The sequence below is a fragment of the Pelophylax lessonae genome (genome assembly GCF_965119305.1).
Source record: "Pelophylax lessonae genome assembly, chromosome: 13".
Taxonomy (NCBI): domain Eukaryota; kingdom Metazoa; phylum Chordata; class Amphibia; order Anura; family Ranidae; genus Pelophylax; species Pelophylax lessonae.
The window spans coordinates 4,484,264-4,508,513 of record NC_138780.1 but is presented as its reverse complement, the minus strand read 5'-3'; the positions used below and the strand labels follow the sequence as shown (position 1 = coordinate 4,508,513).

General features: G+C 49.0%; 1 protein-coding gene and 1 long non-coding RNA gene across 9 annotated transcripts in view; both read left to right on the top strand.

The window, feature by feature from the left end:
* LOC309569701 overlaps positions 1-24,250 on the top strand; it is an 85,356-nt gene that overhangs the window by 41,170 nt on the left and 19,936 nt on the right. The gene's annotated exons all lie outside the window — the stretch shown is intronic.
* The window catches only part of CELF3 (CUGBP Elav-like family member 3), a 106,034-nt gene that overhangs the window by 63,955 nt on the left and 17,829 nt on the right, over positions 1-24,250 (top strand). For 4 of the 6 annotated variants that reach the window (XM_082275649.1, XM_082275644.1, XM_082275645.1 and 1 more), the window contains exons 3-6: positions 21,269-21,317; positions 23,202-23,330; positions 23,675-23,754; positions 23,947-24,102. In XM_082275649.1, coding sequence (XP_082131775.1) covers positions 21,269-21,317; positions 23,202-23,330; positions 23,675-23,754; positions 23,947-24,102 — 414 coding nt within the window. The remainder of the gene's footprint in view (positions 1-21,268; positions 21,318-23,201; positions 23,331-23,674; positions 23,755-23,946; positions 24,103-24,250) is intronic. The other 2 variants (XM_082275647.1, XM_082275648.1) reach the window with 1 other exon arrangement.

The window sequence follows — 24,250 nt, the reverse complement described above, 5'->3', positions numbered from 1 at the left end:
AGGTGTGAGTCACCTGAGATAGGTGGAGCCACCTGAGATGGTTGGAGCCTATAATGACACAGGTGTGAGTCACCTGAGATAGGTGGAGCCACCTGAGATGGTTGGAGCCTATAATGACACAGGTGTGAGTCACCTGAGATAGGTGGAGCCACCTGAGATGGTTGGAGCCTATAATGACACAGGTGTGAGTCACCTGAGATAGGTGGAGCCATCGTGGCTCGGCGGCACAAATAATGTTTTTCGATTTTTTGGCAGTTAGTTGCCTTCACTTAGAACCTGAAGCTTCAGCTTGAGAGTCAGAGGTCCCCTGAAGTCTGACAGTTGACAGGGCAGCACATGTCAGACTTCAGGTGACCTCTGACTCCCAAGCTGAAGTGTCAAGAGTCAGGCAAACTAAGGGGACCTATAAATCTGCTCCACCTACCAAGCCATTCAAACCCTTCCTGAAGCCCCCCTGTATAACCCCCTACCCCAGCCTGTCCTCGGTCCTCGGACATCTCTGCACTCCTCATGTATAACAAATCGTTACAATGTTACAAACAGAAGATACATAATACAATCCTGCACCACCTGACCTTCATCATTGTATATACACGTCCCAATGGCATTCTATTCCTCCACCAGTGGTCTCCAAACTGAGGCCCCAGGGAGAGATATGGCCCTTTGGTTGCCTTCATCTGCCCCTTGGGGCACTATTCCTGCCACTGACACCAATGATGGGGCACTATTCCTCCCACTGACACCAATGATGGGGCACTATTCCTCCCACTGACACCAATGATGGGGCACTATTCCTCCCACTGACACCAATGATGGGACACTATTCCTCCCACTGACACCAATGACGGGACACTATTCCCCCCACTGACACCAATGATGGGGCACTATACCTCCCACTGACACCAATGATGGGGCACTATTCCTCCCACTGACACCAATGATGGGGCACTATACCTCCCACTGACACCAATGATGGGGCACTATTCCACTGACACCAATAATGGGACACTATTCCTCCCACTGACACCAATAATGGGGCACTATTCCTCCCACTGACACCAATGATGGGGCACTATTCCTCCCACTGACACCAATGATGGGGCACTATTCCTCCCACTGACACCAATGATGGGGCATTATTCCTCCCACTGATACCAATGATGGGGCACTATTCCTCCCACTGACACCAATGATGGGGCATTATTCCTCCCACTGACACCAATGATGGGACACTATTCCTCCCACTGACACCAGCGATGGGGCATTGTTTACTGCCACTGATGTTGGGGCATTTTCTGCTCCCACTGGCCACAGTCTGGCCCCCCTAAAGCCTGAAGGACAATAAACTGTCCCTTTGCTTAGAAAAGTTGAATACCCCGGATCTATGTAATCAGCCATACCAGGCTCAGCAGAGGCCACATGGACTGTCCCTGTAATGGATCACTAGGCAGGAAGTGAGGGGTGTGCAGGGAAACGTCTTCCTCCTAGGAAACATTGTTTATGCTGGGTACCTTAATTTCTTTAGAGATAATATCTGGAAGTAATAATAGTTGTCTTTTAATGCTGATCAGGTCGGGTTTGTCAGTGTTACGAAGGAAATATCTTTTATGTGAAACATCAATTAGCCGAGGGCGCAGCAACAGGTCTGCTTTATGTCTGTAAGTAGCCTAAGAGTGGAATCGCAGCAGGCTAAAAGTGATAGAAATATATTTATTATTATTTTAGTTATTATTAAAAATATTACAAATAATATTAATAATAACAACACACACACATATATATATATTTATAAATAATATTAATAATAATAATATATATATATATATATTTATTTATTTATTTATTATTTTAGATAGTAATAAAATTATACTAAAAATAACAGTTAAAAAAAAAAAATATATATATATATATATACAGTGCCTTGAAAAAGTATTCACACCCCTTGAAATTTCCCACATTTTCTCATGTTACAGCCAAAAATGTAAATGTATTTTATTGGGATTTTATGTGATAGACCGACACAAAGTGGCCATAATTGTGAAGTGGAAGGAAAATGATAAATGATACAAATAAATCTGTGAAAAGTGTGGCTGCATTTGTATTCACCCCCCGGAGTCAATACTTTGTAGAAGCGCCTTTCTCTGCAATTACAGCTGGGAGTCTTTTTGGGGACGTCTCTACCAGCTTTGCACATCTAGAGAGGACATTTCTGCCCATTCTTCTTTGCAGAATATCTCATCTCTGTCAGATTGGATGGAGAGCGTCTGTGAGCAGCAATTTTCAAGTCTTGCCACAGATTCTCAATGTGATTTAGGTCTGGACTGTGACTGGGCCATTCTAACACATGAAACCATTCCATTGTAGATCTGGCTGGATGTTTTGGGTCGTTGTCCTGCTGGAAGGTGAACCTCTGCCCCAGTCTCAGGTCTTTTCTTCTAAGATTGTCCTGTATTTGTCTCCATCCATCTTCCTATCAACTCTGACCAGCTTCCCTGTCCCTGCTGAAGAAAAGCATCCCCACACCATGATGCTGCCACCACCATGTTTTACAGTGGGGATGGTGTGTTCAGGGTGATGTGCAGTGTTAGTTTTCCCCCACACATAGCGTTTTGGTTCAATTTTGGTCTCCTCTGAGCAGAACTCCTTCTTCCACATGTTTGCTGTGTCCCCCACATGGCTTCTCCCAAACTGCAAACAGGACTTCTTATGGCTTTCTTCCACCAATGGCTTTCTTCTTCTCACTCTTCCATAAAGGGCAGATTTGTGGAGCGCACGACTAATAGTTGTCCTGTGGACAGATTCTCCCACCTGAGCTGTGGATCTCTGCAGCTCCTCCAGAGTTCCCATAGGCCTCTTGGCTGCTTCTCTGATGAATGCTCTCCTTGCCCGGCCGGTCAGTTTAGGTGGACGGCCATGTCTTGGTAGGGGCCCGGCTGATCAGTTTAGGTGGACGGCCATGTCTTGGTAGGGGCCCGGCTGATCAGTTTAGGTGGACGGCCATGTCTTGCTAGGGGCCCGGCTGGTCAGTTTAGGTGGACGGCCATGTCTTGGTAGGGGCCAGGCCGGTCAGTTTAGGTGGACGGCCATGTCTTGGTAGGGGCCCAGCCGGTCAGTTTAGGTGGACAGCCATGTCTTGGTAGGGTTGCAGTTGTGCCATACTCTTTCCATTTTCCCATGATGGATTGAACAGCGCTCCGTGAGATGGTCAAAGCTTGGGAGATCTTTTTATAACCTAACCCTGCTTTACACTTCTCCACAACTTTATCCCTGACCTGTCTGGTGTGTTCCTTGGCCTTCATGGTGCTGTTTGTTGACTAAAATTCTCTAACAACCCTCTGAGGGCTTCACAGAACAGCTGAATTTATATGAGATTAAATGACACACAGGTGGACTCTATTTACTAATTAGGTGACTTCTGAAGGCAATTGCTTCCACTAGATTTTAGTTAGGGGTATCAGAGTAAAGGGGGGTGAATACAAATGCAGCCACACTTTTCACAGATTTATTTGTATAATTTATCATTTTCCTTCCACTTCACAATTATGGCCACTTTGTGTCGGTCTATCACATAAAATCCCAATAAAATACATTTACGGTTTCGGTTGTAACATGAGAAAATGTGGGAAATTTCAAGGGGTGTGAATACTTTTTCAAGGCACTGTATATATATATATATATATATATATATATATATATATATATATTTATTTATTTATTTATTCCTATAATAGAAATTATATAATAGAAATTATAATATAATATATTATAATAGAAATGATAATTGAAATATATATATATATATATATATATATATATATATATATATATAATATTTTAGTTTTAGTTATTATTTATTATTATTATCAACGACAAATTAAAAATAATGATAACATTATATATCTATCTATCTATATATAATATTATCTTAATATTATTCTAGTACGGTATTTATTATTACTAATAATAACAACAATGTCAAACAACAATAAATAAAAAAATAATAATGATGATAAAAATAGTAGTAATCATTCAATATACATGCATAACATCTCATTAATTTTTAGCGCTGCATCTTTTTGTTTGTGCTTTTTTTTTTTTTTTAAAGTCCTCTTTACATTATAATCGATGGCAATGCACAAAAAAAAACACATTCAAAACATAAAATGTGCATTTTTTGTAAGTTGCGTGTCATATCTCCAACAAACACAGCCCACAAAATGGAGTCAGGAGATAAACATAAAAAGGAAGATAAGAAATGTGTAAACAGCATATAAAGGGTGTATTTCACTCTCATTACACGTTACCACAACGCATTAAAAAAAAAAGAGGCAAAAATGCAAGTGCCATTTTTTTTACCACGACGGAGTGAGCGGCTGTGAAAGTCATGCTGGGATTTGCAGTTCCATGGGTTGGGGAGAGGGGGGGGAGGGGATTAGACTTTGATATTTGGGTCGCTTGTGTGTCGCCGCAGCCGGTTCAAACGTTTTCCCCCGACTTTAATCTTTATTCCCAGGCAGTCATGTGACTCGCGGAGTGGAATGATGGGTTGCTAAGCAACCTGTCGCTTGGATGGATCAGAAAATCACGGCTGCGAGCAAAAATTAACACCTATTATATACAGGATCTGACAGAAGTAAGTACACCCCTCACATCTCTGTAAATATTTTATTCTATCTTTTCATGTGACAACACTGAAGAAATGACACTCTGCTACAATGTAAAGTAGTGAGTGTACAGCTTGTATAACAGTGTAAATTTACTGTCCCCTCAAAATAACTCAACACACAGCCATTAATGTCTAAACCGCTGGCAACAAAAGTCAGTACACCCCTAAGTGACAATGTCCACATTGGGCCCAAAGTGTCAATATTTTGTGTGGCCGCCATTATTTTCCAGCACTGCCTTAACCCTCTTGGGCATGGAGTTCACCAGAGCTTCACAGGTTGTCACTGGAGTTCTCTTCCCCTCCTCCATGATGACATCACAGAGCTGGTGGATGTTAGAGACCTTCCCCTCCTCCACCTTCTGTTTGAGGATGTCCCACAGATGCTCAATAGGGTTTAGGTCTGGAGACGCTTGGCCAGTCCATCACCTTTACCCTCAGCTTCTTTAGCAAGGCAGTGGTCATCTTGGAGGTGTTTGGGGTCGTTATGTTGGAATACTGCCCTGCCCCCCAGTCTCTGAAGGGAGGGGATCATGCTCTGCTTCAGTATGTCACAGTACATGTTGGCATTCATGGTTCCCTCAATGATCTGTAGCTCCCCAGTGCCGGCAGCCCCAGACCATGACACTCCCACCACCATGCCTGACTGTAGGAAGACACACTTGTCTTTGTACTCCTCACCTGGTTGCCCTCACACACGCCTGACACCTTCTGACACCAAATAAGTTTATCTTGGTCTCATCAGAGCACAGGAGATGGTTCCAGTAATCCATGTCCTTAGTCTGCTTGTCTTCAGCAAACTGTTTGCAGACTTTCTTGTCCATCATCTTTAGAAGAGGCTTCCTTCTGGGACGACAGCCATGCAGAGCAATTTGATGCAGTGTGCGGTGTATGGTCTGAGCACTGACAGGCTGACCCCTCCCCCACCCCTTCAACCTCTGCAGCAATGCTGGCAGCACTCATACGTCTATTTCCCAAAGACAACCTCTGGATAGGACGCTGAGCACGGCACTCAACTTCTTTGATCGACCATGGCGAGACCTGTTCTGAGTGGAACCTGTCCTGGTAAACCGCTGTATGGTCTTGGCCACCATGCTGCAGCTCAGTTTTAGGGTCTTGGCAATCTTCTTATAGCCTAGGCCATCTTTATGTAGAGCAACAATTCTTTTTTTCAGATCCTCAGAGAGTTCTTTGCCATGAGGTGCCATGTTGAACTTCCAGTGATCAGTATGAGAGAGTGAGAGCGATAACACCAAATGTAACACACCTGCCCCCCATTCACACCTGAGACCTTGTAACACTAACGAGTCACATGACACCGGGGGAGGGAAAATGGCTAATTGGGCCCAATTTGGAGATTTTCCCTTAGGGGTGTACTGACTTTTGTTGCCAGCGGTTTAGACATTAATGGCTGTGTGTTGAGTTATTTTGAGGGGACAGTAAATTTACACTGTTATACAAGCTGTACACTCACTACTTTACATTGTAGCAAAGTCTCATTTCTTCAGTGTTGTCACATGAAAAGATAGAATGTGAGGGGTGTACTTACTTTTGTCAGATACTGTGTGTATATATATATATATATATATACACACACACATTTATTTAATTTTTTTTCACAATTATTAAAGCGAGATGCTTTTTTTAAACAACATTTAGGTGTGACAAGAGAGGGTGGGGCTTGAATAGAATGGGTGTGGCATTTATTTTTATTAATGTAGGACTGTATGGTGATGCTACGCAGGCAGCAGACCGCCAGCGTTCGTGCGTTTAGTATAGGTAAAAAATAAAATTACTAATAAAAAAATACACAACTTGTTGTCGTGCGCGGCGTGGCCTTAGGCATCAGCCTGCGTTGCCTGGCAGCCTCCCGGACAGGGCGATCATCTCTGATATAGTTCACCGCGAGGCCTGAACTGGTAATCTACGGAAGCACATGGCATGCTGGGACGCACGGAGATTACGACGTGATTGGATAATCCCAGGATTAGCGCTGGCTCTCGGGATTTTATGCAGGAGATTATACAAAGAGATCAGTACACAGGTGGCTTCTGATCTGGAGGTTCCTCCATCTTCACCACCGACCCCCCCAGCCTGAGAACCCCCCCACCCCCACCCCCATTCTGGTTTGTTTTTATTACCATTAATATTAATAATAATAAAGGTGGGAGGGGACGGAGCGATGTTCTGCAGATCTCTAGAGGGGTCAGTGATGGAATAATCTGCAGAATATATCAGGAGGGGGATGGGAGGGAGCGATGTTCTGCAGATCTCTAGAGAGGTCAGTGATGGAATAATCTGGAGAATATATCAGGAGGGGGATGGGAGGGAGCGATGTTCTGCAGATCTCTAGAGAAGTCAGTGGTGGAATAATCTGCAGAATATAATAATATGGAGGGGCAGGGGACATAGCGATGTTCTGCAGATTCCTAGAGAGGGTCAATGGTGGAATATTCTGCAGAATATGTCAATATGAATCTGTCAGGAGGGGGATGGGGGGAGCGATGATCTGCAGATCTCTAGAGAGGTCAGTGGTGAAATAATCTGAAGAATATAATAATATGGAGGGGCAGGGGACATAGCGATGTTCTGCAGGTCCCTAGAGAGGGTCAATGGTGGAATATTCTGCAGAATATATCAATATGAATCTGTCAGGAGGGGGATGGGGGGAGCGATGATCTGCAGATCTGTACAGTGGTGGAATAATCTGCAGAATATATCAATATGGATCTGTCTGGAGGGTGATGGGAGGAAGCAATGTTCTGCAGATCTCTAGGGCAGGGGGTTGGGGGTGGGGGTCAGTGGTGGAATAGTCTGCAGGATATTGGAATACGAATGTTCATACCGATATCATATATACACTGTATCTTACAAAAGTAAGGACACCCTTGAATGGATGGGTGAACAGATGGATGGATGAAAGGAGGGATGAATGGATGGATGAATAGAGGGATGAATGGATGGATGGATAGAGGGATGAATGGATGGATAGACAGAGGAATGGATGGATTGGATGGACAGATGGATGGTTGAAAGGATAAATGAGTAATAAATGGACGGACAGGTGGATGGATGGATGGATGGATGGAGATGGACAGAGAATTATAATGTGGGGATTCAGCTCATGTGTGGCGCCTCCTCAGTCCATTCAGTGAATTACATATTGGGGCTTTCTGACACTTTTATGCACAGAGTGGCACAGGTTCCCTTCGGAGGGATTTCAGGGTCACGATGACAATATTGGGACTCCGGAGACCCTGAGCCCCGGCCTCCATCACCATCACCAATAGACCCCCCCAGCTTGGTGTACACAGGCTGCTCCCTACTCACATGCAGCCTCTGTGCCTCTCAGGTCACCTCTCATAGAGGCTCAGTGCCCAGTGTTCAGTGCCCAGTGCCCAGTGTTCAGAGCGCAGTGTTCAGTGCCCAGTGCTCAGTGTTTAGTGCCCAGTGCTCAGTGCTCAGTGCCCAGTGTTCAGTGCCCAGTGTTCAGTGCCCAGTGCTCAGTGTTTAGTGCCCAGTGCTCAGTGCCCAGTGCTCAGTGCTCAGTGCCCAGTGCCCAGTGTTCAGTGCCCAGTGTTCAGTGCCCAGTGCTCAGTGTTTAGTGCCCAGTGCTCAGTGCCCAGTGCTCAGTGCCCAGTGCCCAGTGCTCAGTGTTTAGTGCCCAGTGCTCAGTGCCCAGTGTTCAGTGCCCAGTGCTCAGTGTTTAGTGCCCAGTGCCCAGTGTTCAGTGCCCAGTGTTCAGAGCGCAGTGTTCAGTGTTTAGTGCCCAGTGCCCAGTGTTCAGTGTTCAGTGCCCAGTGTTCAGTGCTCAGTGTTCAGAGCGCAGTGTTCAGTGCTCAGTGTTCAGAGCGCAGTGCTCAGTGCCCAGTGCCCAGTGTTCAGTGTTCAGTGCCCAGTGTTCAGTGCTCAGTGTTCAGAGCGCAGTGTTCAGTGCTCAGAGCGCAGTGCTCAGTGCCCAGTGTTCAGTGCCCAGTGTTCAGTGCTCAGTGTTCAGAGCGCAGTGTTCAGAGCGCAGTGCTCAGTGCCCAGTGTTCAGTGCCCAGTGTTCAGAGCGCAGTGCTCAGTGCCCAGTGTTCAGTGCCCAGTGTTCAGTGCCCAGTGCTCAGTGCTCAGTGCCCAGTGCTCAGTGCCCAGTGCTCAGTGCCCAGTGCTCAGTGTTCAGTGCCCAGTGTTCAGAGCGCAGTGTTCAGTGCCCAGTGCTCAGTGTTCTGTGTTTAGTGCCCAGTGTTCAGTGCCCAGTGTTCAGTGCTCAGTGTTCAGAGCGCAGTGTTCAGTGCCCAGTGTTCAGAGCGCAGTGCTCAGTGCCCAGTGTTCAGTGCCCAGTGCTCAGTGTTCAGTGCCCAGTGTTCAGTGCCAAGTGCTCAGTGTTCAGTGCCCAGTGCTCAGTGCCCAGCATTCAGTGCCCAGTGGTCAGTGCCCAGTGTTCAGTGCCCAGTGTTCGGTGCCCAGTTTTCAGTGCCCAGTGCTCAGTGTTTAGTGCCCATTGCTCAGTGTTCAGTGCCCAGTGTTCAGTGCTCAGTACCCAGTGTTCAGTGCCAAGTGTTCAGTGCTCAGTGTTCAGAGCGCAGTGCTCAGTGCCCAGTGCTCAGTGTTCAGTGCTCAGTGCCCAGTGCTCAGTGCCCAGTGTTCAGTGCTCAGTGTTCAGTGCCCAGTGTTCAGTGCCCAGTGTTCAGTGTTCAGTGCCCAGTGTTCAGTGCCCAGTGTTCAGTGCCCAGTGCCCAGTGTTTAGTGCTCAGTGTTCAGTGCCCAAGTGTTCAGTGCCCAGTGCTCAGTGCCTAGTGTTCAGTGCCCAGTGCTCAGTGTTCAGTGCCCAGTGTTCATTGCCCAGTGCTCAGAGCGCAGTGTTCAGTGCCCAGTGCTCAGTGTTCAGTGCCCAGTGCTCAGTGTTTAGTTCCCAGTGCTCAGCTCAATGTTCAGTGCCCAGTGCTCAGTGTTCAGTGCCCAGTGTTCAGTGATCCAGTGTTCAGTGCCCAGTGCTCAGTGTTCAGTACCCAGTGTTCATTGCCCAGTGCTCAGAGCGCAGTGCTCAGTGCCCAGTGTTCAGTGCCCAGTGTTTAGTCCCCAGTGTTCAGCTCAATGTTCAGTGATCCAGTGTTCAGTGCCAAGTGCTCAGTGTTTAGTGCCCAGTGTTCAGTGCCAAGTGCTCAGTGTTCAGTGTTCAGTGCCCAGTGTTCAGTGCCCAGTGCCCAGTGCTCAGTGTTCAGTGCCCAGTGCTCAGTGCTCAGTGTTCAGTGTTCAGTGCTCAGTGTTCAGTGCCCAGTGTTCAGTGCCCAGTGCCAAGTGCTCAGTGCCGAGTGCCAAGTGCTAAGTGCCCAGTGTTCAGTGCCCAGTGCTCAGTGTTCAGTGCCAAGTGTTCAGTGCCCAGTGTTCAGTGCACAGTGCCCAGTGTTCAGTGCTCAGTGTTCAGTGCTCAGTGTTCAGTGCCCAGTGCTCAGTGTTCAGTGCCCAGTGTTCAGTGCACAGTGCCCAGTGCTCAGTGTTCAGTGCCCAGTGCTCAGTGTTCAGTGCCCAGTGCACAGTGCTCAGTGTTCAGTGCCCAGTGCTCAGTGTTCAGTGCACAGTGCCCAGTGCTCAGTGTTCAGTGCCCAGTGCTCAGTGCTCAGTGCCCAGTGCTCAGTGTTCAGTGCCCAGTGTTCAGTGTTCAGTGCCCACTGCTCAGTGTTCAGTGCCCAGTGCTCAGTGCCCACTGCTCAGTGTTCAGTGCCCAGTGTTCAGTGCCCAGTGCCCAGTGCTCAGTGTTCAGTGCCCAGTGCTCAGTGCTCAGTGTTCAGTGCCCAGTGTTCAGTGCCCAGTGCTCAGTGCTCAGTGTTCAGTGCCCAGTGCCCAGTGCTCAGTGCTCAGTGCTCAGTGTTCAGTGTTCAGTGCCCAGTGCTCAGTGCTCAGTGCTCAGTGTTCAGTGCCCAGTGCTCAGTGCCCAGTGTTCAGTGCCCAGTGCCCAGTGCCCAGTGTTCAGTGCCCAGTGCTCAGTGTTCAGTGCTCAGTGCGCAGAGCTCAGTGCTCAGTGTTCAGTGCCCAGTGCTCAGTGCTCAGTGCTCAGTGCTCAGTGTTCAGTGCCCAGTGCTCAGTGCTCAGTGCTCAGTGTTCAGTGCCCAGTGCTCAGTGCTCAGTGTTCAGTGCTCAGTGCTCAGTGTTCAGTGCCCAGTGCTCAGTGCTCAGTGTTCAGTGCTCAGTGTTCAGTGCTCAGTGTTCAGTGCTCAGTGCTCAGTGTTCAGTGCCCAGTGCTCAGTGCTCAGTGTTCAGTGCTCAGTGCTCAGTGTTCAGTGCCCAGTGCTCAGTGCTCAGTGCTCAGTGCTCAGTGCTCAGTGCTCAGTGTTCAGTGTTCAGTGCTCGGTGTTCAGGGCACATTGACCAATGCTCAGGGCTCAGTGCCAGTCACACTTTTTTTTTTTTTTATTAGATTGTTTTTGTTACATTTTTGGTACAGAACAAAATAAAGAGAAAAAAGAAAACAATAGAAAGGAAATGCAATGTAATAAAGGTAGGATATAAAAGGGAGGAGTAGGATGATTCTGATTGGATGAATAGACAGCGCACACTCCCTTCTTATCAGCATGTCGCATATTACACAATAACGCAGGAATGAAAACACTTCACCAAAGAAAGTTATAGGTCACACCCCTTTCCTGTTCCCCAACAATAAGGAGAAAAAAGAAAAGGAGTGGGAAAAAAAGAAGAGAGGAATCTCCTAAACAAAGACGGTCACACATGTCGCTCGTGCAGCAGCTTCTCTCCAGGTGAAGAGCCCTGAAACACGGGCAGCCCCTGGACAGACCTGAGCCGGTACAATGGGGACCCGGAGTTAGAGGCTTCATCCCTCACAAGTCTCTACAAAGTCTCCGGGCTCCTGAACCCAATCCGGGGGGTCCCTAGTCCTGGGGAAAACTTCAACAACTGAGACATTCCAGAGCCCCAGAACCCGGGGGGGCCACAGCCAACCCTTCCAAACTATAGATATAGGAGAGAGATATAGGAATGGTCAGATGGCCGGCTGGATGGATGGGTGGGTGGTAAGATGGACGGATGGATGAATGGATTGATGGTCAGATGGGTGGGTGGGTGGTAAGATGGACGGATGGATGAATGGATTGATGGTCAGATGGATGGGTCGGAAGATGGATAGATGGAGGGACAGATGGACGGATGGATGGTCAGATGGATGGGTGGTAAGATGGACAGATGGATGGAGGGACAAATGGGTGGCTGAATAAAAGGATGGATAGATAGATAGATAGATAGATAGATAGATAGATAGATAGATAGATAGATAGATAGATAGATACAGTATCTCACAAAAGTAAGTACACCCCTCACATTCTATCTTTTCATGTGACAACACTGAATAAATGACACTTTGGGGGTTATTTACTAAAACTGGAGAGTGCAAAATCTGGTGCAGCTCTGCATAGAAACCAATCAGCTTCCAGGTTTTATTGCCAAAGCTTAATTGAACAAGCTGAAGTTAGAAGCTGATTGGCTACCATGCACAGCTGCATCAGATTCTGAGTGCTCCAGTTTTAGTAAATCTCCCCCTTTGTTACAATGTAAAGTAGTGAGTGTACAGATTGTATAACAGTGTAAATTTGCTGTCCCCTCAAAATAACTCAACACACAGCCATTAATGTCTAAACCGCTGGCAACAAAAGTCAGTACACCCCTAAGTGACAATCTCCAAATTGGGCCCAAAGTGTCAATATTTTGTGTGGCCGCCATTATTTTCCAGCACTGCCTTAACCCTCTTGGGCATGGAGTTCACCAGAGCTTCACAGGTTGTCACTGGAGTCCTCTTCCCCTCCCCCATGATGACATCACAGAGCTGGTGGATGTTAGAGACCTTGCGCTCCTCCACCTTCTGTTTGAGGATCCCCCACAGATACTCAATAGGGTTTAGGTCTGGAGACGCTTGGCCAGTCCATCACCTTTACCCTCAGCTTCTTTAGCAAGGCAGTGGTCGTCTTGGAGGTGTTTGGGGTCGTTATGTTGGAATACTGCCCTGCCCCCCAGTCTCTGAAGGGAGGGGATCATGCTCTGCTTCAGTATGTCACAGTACATGTTGGCATTCATGGTTCCCTCAATGATCTGTGGCTCCCCAGTGCTGGCAGCACTCATGCAGCCCCCAGACTATGACACCCACTACTTTACATTGTAGCAAAGTCTCATTTCTTCAGTGTTGTCACATGAAAAGATAGAATAAAATATTTCCAAACATGTGAGGGGTGTACTTACTTTTATGAGAATAGATAGATAGATAGACAGACAGACAGACAGACAGACAGACAGACAGACAGACAGACAGACAGACAGACAGATAGATAGATAGATAGATAGATAGATAGATAGATAGATAGAAGATTGAATGGATAAGGGTGGATAATTGGATGGATGAACAAACAGACAGACAGATGTTTAGTTGGATGGGTGATTGGATAGAAGGATGGAATGGTAGATGGATGGGTGGATGAATAGAAGGGTGGATGGATGGATGGAAGGACAGACAGATGGTTGAATGAGTGATCAGATCAAAGAAAGGATTAATGGTTGGATGGATGGAAAGGTGGATGGATAGATAGATGGATGGATGGACAGGCGAGTGGACAGATGGATGGATAGATAGATGAATAGAAGGGTGGGTAGATGGATGGATAGACAGTGAAAAGGATGGATGGAAGGAAGGGAAGAAGAAGGAAGGATAGATAGATAGATAGATAGATAGATAGATAGATAGATAGATAGATAGATAGATAGATAGATAGATAGATAGATAGATAGATAGATAGAATGGATTGAAGAATGGATATGGAGTGGGATGGATGGATGGATATAAAGAGATATGAATGGAAGAATATAGAGAGGGATGGATGGAAGGAAGGATGGATGGATAGATGGATGTAGAGAGGGATGGAAGGATGGATGGATATAGAGAGGGATGGATGGAAGGATGGATATAGAGAGGGATGGATGGAAGGATGGATGGATAAAGAGAGGGATGGATGGAAGGAAGGATGGATGGATATAGAGAGGGATGGATGGAAGGAAGGATGGATGGATATAGAGAGGGGTGGAAGGATGGATATAGAGAGGGATGGATGGATATAGAGAAGGGTGGAAGGATATAGGGATGGATGGAAGGAAGGAAGGATGGATATAGAGAGGGATGGATGGATGGAAGGAAGGATGGATGGGTATAGAGAGGGATGGATGGAAGGAAGGATGGATGGATATAGAGAGGGATGGATGGATGGAAGGAAGGATGGATGGATATAGAGAGGGATGGATGGATATAGAGAGGGATGGATGAAAGGAAGGATGGATGGATATAGAGAGGGATGGATGGAAGGAAGGATGGATGGATGGATGGATATAGAGAGGGATGGATGCTTTGTGTAGTGATCTGTCAGAATTCCAAGCATGACTTTGATGGATGGATGGAGAGAGGGATGGATGGATAGATGTAGAGGGGTTGTAGTAAATTCTGGAATGACCCAGAATTGGATGGATGTAGAGGGGGGTGGATGAGGAGGGGGATGGATGGATGGATGGAGTGGGGGATCAATGGATGGAGGGGGCGTGGAGAGGGGGGATGGGTGGATGGATAGATGGAGTGGGGGATGGATGGATGGAGAGGGGGATGGATGGAGAGGGGGATGGATGGAGAGTGGGATGGATGGATAAGGAGGGGGTGGAGAGGGGGATGGATGGATGGGTGGAGAGGGGGATGGATGGAGTGGGGAATGGATGGGGAGGGGGATGGATAGATGGAGAGGGGGGATGGGTGGATGGATGGATGGAGAGGGTTATGGATGGGGAGGGGGATGGAGAGGGGGGATGGATGGATGGAGAGTGGGATGGATGAATAAGGAGGGGGTGGAGAGGGGGATGGATGGAGTGGGGGATGGATGGGGAGGGGGGTGAAGAGGATGGATGGATGGATAGATGGGTGGATGGAGGGGGATGGATGGATGAAGAGGGGGAGGGATGGATGGAGAGAGGAATGGATGGATGGAGAGGGGATAGATGGATAGATGGGTGGATGGATGATGGAGGGGGATGGATGGATGAAGAGGGGGAGTGATGGATGGAGAGGGGAATGGATGGATGGAGAGGGGGAGGGATGGGTGGATGGATGATGGAGGGGGATGGATGGATGGAGAGGGGGATGGATGGGGAGGGGGGTGAAGAGGATGGATGGATGGATAGATGGGTGGATGGATGATGGAGAGGGGGAGGGATGGATGGAGAGGGGGAGGGATGGGTGGATGGATGATGGAGGGGGATGGATGGATGAAGAGGGGGAGGGATGGATGGAGAGGGGAATGGATGGATGGATGATGGAGAGGAATGGATGGATGGATGATGGAGGGGGATGGATGGATGTAGTAAATTCTGGAATGACCCGGATTTGTGGCTCCGTCTGTATTAAGTCTCCAGCAATTCTTCATTACCCCCCCTCCCCCCCTCCCATCATTCCCAGTGCCCCCCCCCCCCCATCATTCCCAGTGCCCCCCCTCCCCCTCCTTCTATTGTTTACATGGAGAAGTGATGATGTCACTGTGGTTACCCGGCAACCTTACGGATAGATCTGGGCGAGTGGGTGGTTGCCAGGGAACGTGTTCTGGGGTTTCCATGGTAACTGAGCATCTGGCTCTGTGTGAATGATCCGCTGGAAGCTTCTCTGTGGAAGAAGGGAGGGGGGGGAGGCTACGGGGCACAGACAGGACGGGGGGGGAGGGGGGAGTTATGAAAATGTCCTTCCTTCTGCCAAATTATACCCCAAAACCATCCCTGCCCCCCATCCTGCCAGCCAGCTTCTGATCCCCAGCCTGGCATGCCGTACCGGGGGTATCGCCCGTCTCCTAGCAACTGCAAGGACTGGATGTAGAGCTGGTCACCATGGCAACTTTCCATCCTCCAGCATCAGGACCACAGTGTAACCCTGACAGTGCCAGAGAAATCCCCCGCCCCCCTCCTAGCATGGGCAACGATGAGGGGTACCATGAACTCCATAGTGAACTGTGTGTGGGGGAGGGGAGGGGGGGGGGTCCTCTGAAATGGTCACAGGCTGGCAATATTCATTACACATGCAGACAGAAATAGGACAATCGTAGGAGGTGACATCACAAAGCCACACCCTCCTGACACAATGTATCAATCCAGCACACCGAGGCCCTGATATACAATGTAACATCCCGTACATATCGCGTCATGTGACTCCGATATACAGCGCCTTGAAAAAGTATTCACACCCCCTGAAATCTTCCACATTTTCTCATGTTACAACCAGAAACGTAAATGTATTTTATTGGGATTTTATGTGATAGACGACACAAAGTGACCATAATTGTGAAGTGGAAGGAAAATGATAAATGATACAAATAAATCTGTGAAAAGTGTGTGGGTGGGGGGGGGATTTGTATTCACCCCCCTTTTAATCTGATACCCCTAACTAAAATCTAGTGCAACCAATTGCCTTCAGAAGTCCCCTAATTAGCAAATAGAGTCCCCCTGTGTGTCATGTAATCTCAGTATAAATACAGCTGTTCTGTGAAGCCCTCAGAGGTTTGGGCTAAGTGTCAGGCCGGGTGTTGGGCTGAATGTTGGGTTGCGTTTCAGGCCAGGTGTTGGATTGAGTGTCGGGCCGGGTGTTGGATTGAGTGTCGGGCCGGGTGTTGGGTTGAATGTCAGGCCAGGTGTTGGGTTGAATGTCAGGCCAGGTGTTGGGTTGAGTGTCGGGCCGGGTGTTGGATTGAGTGTCGGGCCGGGTGTTGGGTTGAATGTCAGGCCAGGTGTTGGGTTGAGTGTCAGGCCGGGTGTTGGATTGAGTGTCAGGCCGGGTGTTGGGCTGAATGTTGGTCTGAGTGTCAGGCCAGGTGTTGGGCTGAATGTTGGTCTGAGTGTCAGGCCAGGTGTTGGATTGAGTGTCAGGCCGGGAATTGGGCTGAATGTTGGTCTGAGTGTCAGGCCGGGTGTTGGGCTGAGTGTCAGACCAGGTGTTGGGTTGAGTGTCAGGCCAGGTGTTGGGCTGAGTGTCAGGCCAGTTGTTGGGTTGAGTGTCAGGCCAGGTGTTGGATTGAGTGTCAGGCCAGGTGTTGGATTGAGTGTCAGGCCAGGTGTTGGGCTGAGTGTCAGGCCAGGTGTTGGATTGAGTGTCAGGCCAGGTGTTGGGCTGAGTGTCAGGCCAGGTGTTGGATTGAGTGTCAGACCAGGTGTTGGATTGAGTGTCAGGCCAGGTGTTGGGCTGAGTGTCAGGCCAGGTGTTGGGCTGAGTGTCAGGCCAGGTGTTGGGCTGAGTGTCAGGCCAGGTGTTGGATTGAGTGTCAGGCCAGGTGTTGGATTGAGTGTCAGACCAGGTGTTGGGCTGAGTGTCAGACCAGGTGTTGGATTGAGTGTCAGGCCGGGTGTTGGGCTGAATGTTGGTCTGAGTGTCAGGCCAGGTGTTGGGCTGAGTGTCAGACCAGGTGTTGGATTGAGTGTCAGGCCGGGAATTGGGCTGAATGTTGGTCTGAGTGTCAGGCCAGGTGTTGGGTTGAGTGTCAGGCCAGTTGTTGGGTTGAGTGTCAGGCCAGGTGTTGGATTGAGTGTCAGGCCGGGTGTTGGATTGAGTGTCAGGCCAGGTGTTGGATTGAGTGTCAGGCCAGGTGTTGTATTGAGTGTCAGGCCAGGTGTTGGATTGAGTGTCAGGCCAGGTGTTGGATTGAGTGTCAGGCCAGGTGTTGGGCTGAGTGTCAGGCCAGTTGTTGGGTTGAGTGTCAGGCCAGGTGTTGGATTGAGTGTCAGGCCAGGTGTTGGATTGAGTGTCAGGCCAGGTGTTGGATTGAGTGTCAGGCCAGGTGTTGGGCTGAGTGTCAGGCCAGGTGTTGGATTGAGTGTCAGGCCAGGTGTTGGGCTGAGTGTCAGGCCAGGTGTTGGATTGAGTGTCAGACCAGGTGTTGGATTGAGTGTCAGGCCAGGTGTTGGGCTGAGTGTCAGGCCAGGTGTTGGGCTGAGTGTCAGGCCAGGTGTTGGATTGAGTGTCAGGCCAGGTGTTGGATTGAGTGTCAGACCAGGTGTTGGGCTGAGTGTCAGACCAGGTGTTGGATTGAGTGTCAGGCCGGGTGTTGGGCTGAATGTTGGTCTGAGTGTCAGGCCAGGTGTTGGGCTGAATGTTGGTCTGAGTGTCAGGCCAGGTGTTGGGCTGAGTGTCAGACCAGGTGTTGGATTGAGTGTCAGGCCGGGTATTGGGCTGAATGTTGGTCTGAGTGTCAGGCCAGGTGTTGGGTTGAGTGTCAGGCCAGTTGTTGGGTTGAGTGTCAGGCCAGGTGTTGGATTGAGTGTCAGGCCAGGTGTTGGATTGAGTGTCAGGCCAGGTGTTGGATTGAGTGTCAGGCCAGGTGTTGGATTGAGTGTCAGGCCAGGTGTTGGATTGAGTGTCAGGCCAGGTGTTGGGCTGAGTGTCAGGCCAGTTGTTGGGTTGAGTGTCAGGCCAGGTGTTGGGTTGAGTGTCAGGCCAGGTGTTGGGTTGAGTGTCAGGCCAGGTGTTGGATTGAGTGTCAGACCAGGTGTTGGATTGAGTGTCAGGCCAGGTGTTGGGTTGAGTGTCAGGCCAGGTGTTGGGTTGAGTGTCAGGCCAGGTGTTGGATTGAGTGTCAGGCCGGGTGTTGGATTGAGTGTCAGGCCGGGTGTTGGATTGAGTGTCAGGCCAGGTGTTGGGCTGAGTGTCAGACCAGGTGTTGGATTGAGTGTCAGGCCAGGTGTTGGGTTGAGTGTCAGGCCAGGTGTTGGGTTGAGTGTCAGGCAGGGTGTTTAGGCTGAATGTTGGGCTGAGTGTCAGGCCAGGTGTTGGGTTGAAAGTCAAGCCAGGTGTTGGGTTGAAAGTCAGGCCGGGTGTTGGGTTGAATGTCAGGCCAGGTGTTGGGTTGAATGTCAGGTTGAGTGTTATGCCAGGTGTCAGGTTGAGTGTTATGCCAGGTGTCAGGCTGAGGGTGGAGGGTTGGGCTGTGAGGCCGTCCTATCACCTGTCTGCGCTCACTGCTGTTAAGGGGCACTAAAGAAGCCGTCACATAACAGAGACCTCAGGTAGTGATGAGCTCTGGTGTGTTTGCAGTAAGATCCGAGCCCATGTGTACAAGCCCGCCAGGGGGCTGTCACTGGCACTGACCAATCATGTACAGCTGGAGAATTCCTACAGTGCCAGCTTCCTGGCAGGCCGGCAAACACGGGATAGGACTCTAGTTTGAATGTGTCAAGGCTCATCTCTGGTTACAGGGAAGTGCTAAAGGCGTTTGCTGTGTTGCAAGAGACTGTAAGAGGCAGTTGCATTTTTATAAAAGACTGCTACAGATGGTGACAGTGTTACAAGGGACTGTTAGAGATGGTTAGTGTTACAAGGAACTACTAGAAATTATTGCGGTGTTGCAAGGGACTGTTAGAGATGGTTACGGTGTTACAAGGGACTGCTAGAGATGGTTACGGTGTTACAAGGGACTGCTACAGATGGTTACGGTGTTACAAGGGATTGTTAGAACCTGTTGCTGTGTTATAGTTCACTGATAGAGATGGTTACAGTGTTACAAGGGACTATTAGAGATGATTACGGTGTTACAAGGGACTGCTAGAGATGGTTACGGTCAGAGATGGTTACGGTGTTACAAGGGACTATTAGAGATGATTACGGTGTTACAAGGGACTGCTAGAGATGGGTACAGTGTTACAAGGGACTGTTAGAGATGGTTACGGTGTTACAAGGTACTGCTAGAGATGGTTACGGTGTTACAAGGGACTGTTAGAGATGGTTACGGTGTTACAAGGTACTGCTAGAGATGGTTACGGTGTTACAAGGGACTGTTAGAGATGGTTACGTTGTTACAAGGGACTGTTAAAACATTTTGCAGTGTTATAGATGACTGATAGAGATGGTTACTGCCAGCCCACTGTGGTCTGGTCCCACAACCCAACCCCCGCCACTGTTTATCTTCCTCCACCTGGTACCCCTCCCCCACAGTCAATGTCCATGTCAGACCTCCTATTGATAAGAGCAGCAACACCCACACCGGGCACCTACCATCCCCCCGCCTGCTTATACTTAGCTCCGCCTACATTGCCGGCCGATGTCTCCATGTACGATCCTCATCCTGATGATTTACAATGGAGCGCAGTCTACATTTAGATTACCAAGCCGCCCTCCTCGGGGCCCAATCAGACGTAAGCGCTCCAGCGGTGTGTGTTTATGTGTGCTGTGTTAGGGCAGCCCAGTCACTATCAACAGTCAGCTAACGTACTGCAAAGAATGAACGCACTTCAACCCCAACCTTACAACGCACTACAACCCCAACCGTACAACACACTACAACCCCGTACCCTACAACGCACTACAACCCCCGAACCCTACAACGCACTACAACCCCAACCGTACAACCCACTACATGTACAACGCACTACAACCCAAACAGTACAACACACTACAACCCCAACCCACTACAACCCCAACCGTACAACACACTACAACCCGAGCCACTACAACCCCAACCGTACAACACACTACAACCCGAGCCACTACAACCCCAACCGTACAACACACTACAACCTGAGCCACTACAACCCCAACCGTACAACACACTACAACCTGAGCCACTACAACCCCAACCGTACAACAAACTACAACCCCAACCGTACAACACACTACAACCCCGAACCCTACAACCCCAACAGTACAACACACTACAACCCCAACCGTACAACGCACGTACAATGCACTACAACCCCAACCCTACAACGCACGGTAACATGTACAGCGCACTACAATCCCAACAGTACAACACACTACAACCCCGAACCTTACAATGCACTACAACCCCGAGTCACTACAACCCCAACCATACAACACACTACAACCCCGAGCCACTACAATACCAACCGTACAACGCACTACAACCCCAACCATACAACACACTACAACCCCGAACCTTACAACGCACTACAACCCTGAGCCACTACAACCCCAACCATACAACACACTACAACCCTGAGCCACTACAATACCAACTGTACAACACACTACAACCCCAACCGTACAACACACTACAACACACAACCGTACAACACACTACAACCACAACCGTACAACGCAAACTACATGTACAATGCACTACAACCCCAACCCTACAATGCACGGTAACATGTACAACGCACTACAACCCCAACCCTACAACGCACTACAACCCCAACCCTACAACACACAGTACATGTACAACGCACAGTACATGTACAACGCATGGTAAATGTGTTGAGCATTGCTGCGTTGTAATTAGGCTGTACTAAATAAAGCATTGTGGTGCCGTTGACAATGAATGACACCACAGTGCATCATATGGGGAGGTGTATGGCTTTGTATCGATGGTAAACGCATGGCCCAAAGCCTCGTGGTAACGCACATGAATTTGTGCGTTTTCACGCTTATTACCACAAAACACGCGTGTGAATGGGCCCTGATGGGGTATATCATCCACAGCTCTTGTGCTCCCACCTGCGGGACCCCGGCGGGCGATGTCACCCCACAGACACAGAATATCTTTCTATTCGCTACTCAGGAATTCTATCCACGCCGACATTAATTTTCTGTCTTTCTTCTAGATGAATCGACCGATCCAAGTGAAACCCGCTGACAGCGAGAGCCGAGGAGGTAGGTGACCCCCCCCCCCCACAACCAATCAGAATCTTTCCACTTCCCACAAGGCCCCCTGTGCACCCCTCCCCTGTCATGTGTTCAATGAACACTTTCCGGTCTCCTTCCGAGCATTTTTCACTCTCCCCCTCCCCCACCCCCACCAACATTATAATGACATTTTGTAAATAAAGCTTTTTGATTTTCATTCCATCCCTTATAATATATCCGGTGATGTCATCACTGGATCTCTGTGCTTCTCTATGCAATGCAGGCAGATCATGGGATGATGGGAGGGGCCAGCAGGGGGCTGTACATAGCTTACTGAAAACACCACAGCACCCAGCCTCAGACCCGATGCAAGCAGTGGGAGGAGTTATGCAAATATCAAAATTCCTTGATGGGTGGGGAACAGTCTGGAGGAGTGGGCGTTCCTAGGCAGGCTGTATTTGCATAGGTAACGCCCACATTCGATAATAAGCCTCCATGATTGGAAGAACTGAAATCCAATGAGTAGAAAGCGAAAGCCCTCATCCGTGATGCAAGCAGTGGGAGGAGTTATGCAAATATCAAAATTTCTGGATGTGTGGGGAACAGTCTGGAGGAGTGGGTGTTCCTAGGCAGGCTGTATTTGCATAGGTAATGCCCACATTTTATACTGATCCTCCATGATTGGAAGAACTGAAATCCAATGAGTAGAAAGGGAAAGCCCTCATCCGTGATGCAAGCAGTGGGAGGAGTTATGCAAATATCAAAATTCCTTGATGGGTGGGGAACAGTCTGGAGGTGTGGGCGTTCCTAGGCAGGCTGGATTTGCATAGGTAACACCCACATTTGATACTGATACTCCATGATTGGAGAACTGAAATCCAATGAATGAAAAGGAAGAGCACTCAGCGCTGATGCAAGCAGTGGGAGGAGTTATACAAATATCAAAAATGCCTTGATGGGTGGGGAACAGTCTGGAGGAGTGGTCGTTTATTTGCATAGGTAACACCCACATTCGATAACAAGCCTCCATGATTGGAACTGAAATCCAATGAGTAAAAAGGGAAAGCCCTCATCCGTGATGCAAGCAGTGGGAGGGGTTATGCAAATATCAAAACACCATGATGGGTGGATGAGTCTGGGCATTCCTAGGCAGGCTGTATTTGCATAGGTAACGCCCACATTCAATAATAAGCCTCCATGAATGGAAGAACTGAAATTCAATGATTATAAAGGAAAAGCCCTCAGTCCTGATGCAAGCAGTGGGAGGAGTTATGCAAATATCAAAAACGCCTTGATGGGTGGGGGAACAGTCTGGAGGAGTGGTCGTTTATTTGCATAGGTAACTCCCATTTCGATAATAAGCCTCCACGATTGGAAGAACCGAAATCCAATGAGTAAAAAGGGAAATCCCTCACCCATGATGCAAGCAGTGGGAGGGGTTATGCAAATATCTAAAACGCCTTGATGGGTGAGTGTCAGTCTGGCTAGGCAACGCCCACATGTGATGCTGAGCCTCCACGATTGACAGAGCTGAAGTCCAATGAATGAAAGGGGCGTGGCCAGTCAGGCTGGGGGAGGAAAGGCTAGATGTTGCTGAATGTCCTCCAGCTCGGAAATGAGGCGGGGCTCTATCTGACTTGTCTAAAGTCACCAGTACAATCCCATGATGCTCCAGTGCAGTTATGTGCGCCATGACGTCACGTCACATAAGTGAACTTGCAGTGTCGGTTGGGGGGGTGTGACCTTTGCAAGAGGCGACCCCCCCCAACCCCCACTCGGCTGAATCTTTAACAGAGACACTTTACAGCATCTGGAAGATGTAGGGAAGCAATTGGTGGGGGGGGTCATGTGACTCATTAATTGGACTTCCTCCTCGAACCTCCCCTCCTCTTTTCTCTCTCCGCTACCTAGAGGACCGCAAGCTGTTTGTGGGCATGCTGGGAAAGCAGCAGACAGACGAGGACGTCCGCAGGATGTTTGAACCCTTCGGGAACATAGACGAGTGTACGGTCCTCCGGGGGCCGGACGGGACCAGCAAAGGTAAGGCCTGGGGTGTGGTCTTCAAATTTAAAGGGCAACTCCAGGCAAATCTCAAACCCCGCCCCTTTATGGCGCCAACAATGCAAAAGCAAGCCTTTTTTCTGCATTTGCCTGGAATTCCTCCTTATCAGTCACCTAAAGTGGAGCGGCCATTTTTTTTATTTGGCCCACGTTCCATCTCCCTGTTAATAGCAGTTTTTGGGCGGTGCTTTATTACCCTACTGCCCCGCCCATAGGGGAGGTAGCCCACATGTGACGTGGTTTCGGCCATTCTGTTGTGTGATCTTTGTGCTGCGGTGCTGCCCCCTTGTGTCGTATAGTAATGTGGTATCTCCCGCGCTTAGGTTGTGCATTTGTGAAGTATCAGACACATTCAGAGGCGCAGGCGGCCATCAACGCGCTCCACGGGAGTCGGACACTGCCGGTAAGACGATTAGTGACTCCACCAACCCCCTCATGTAGATGTGTGCTTACTTTGTGGAGGTTGCGGGTGTGTGTGGATGCGGCAGCCATGACGGTCCAGCCAGTTTATCCTCCTACAGGGTAGTCACGTGACCCATTTAGGTGTGCGTCACGTCACGTGCGCTAACACCAGTCTGCCCTCTAATTTCTGCAGGGAGCCTCCTCCAGCCTGGTGGTGAAATTCGCCGACACGGAGAAAGAACGGGGGCTGCGTCGGATGCAGCAAGTGGCCAATCAGCTCGGCATGTTCAGCCCCATTGCCCTCCAGTTCGGGGCGTACAGCGCGTACACACAGGCAGTAAGTGACCAGGTGAATTCAGTGCCCTTTTCTTTACCAAATTTTTCTATGTGTGTAATGCATGACCGTGTCGCTGTGACATCATCATCCCCTTTTCGGAGTTACCCTCGTGACACCGCATGCTCCTCCCCCCCCACACCAAAGCAGAATGGATGTCACC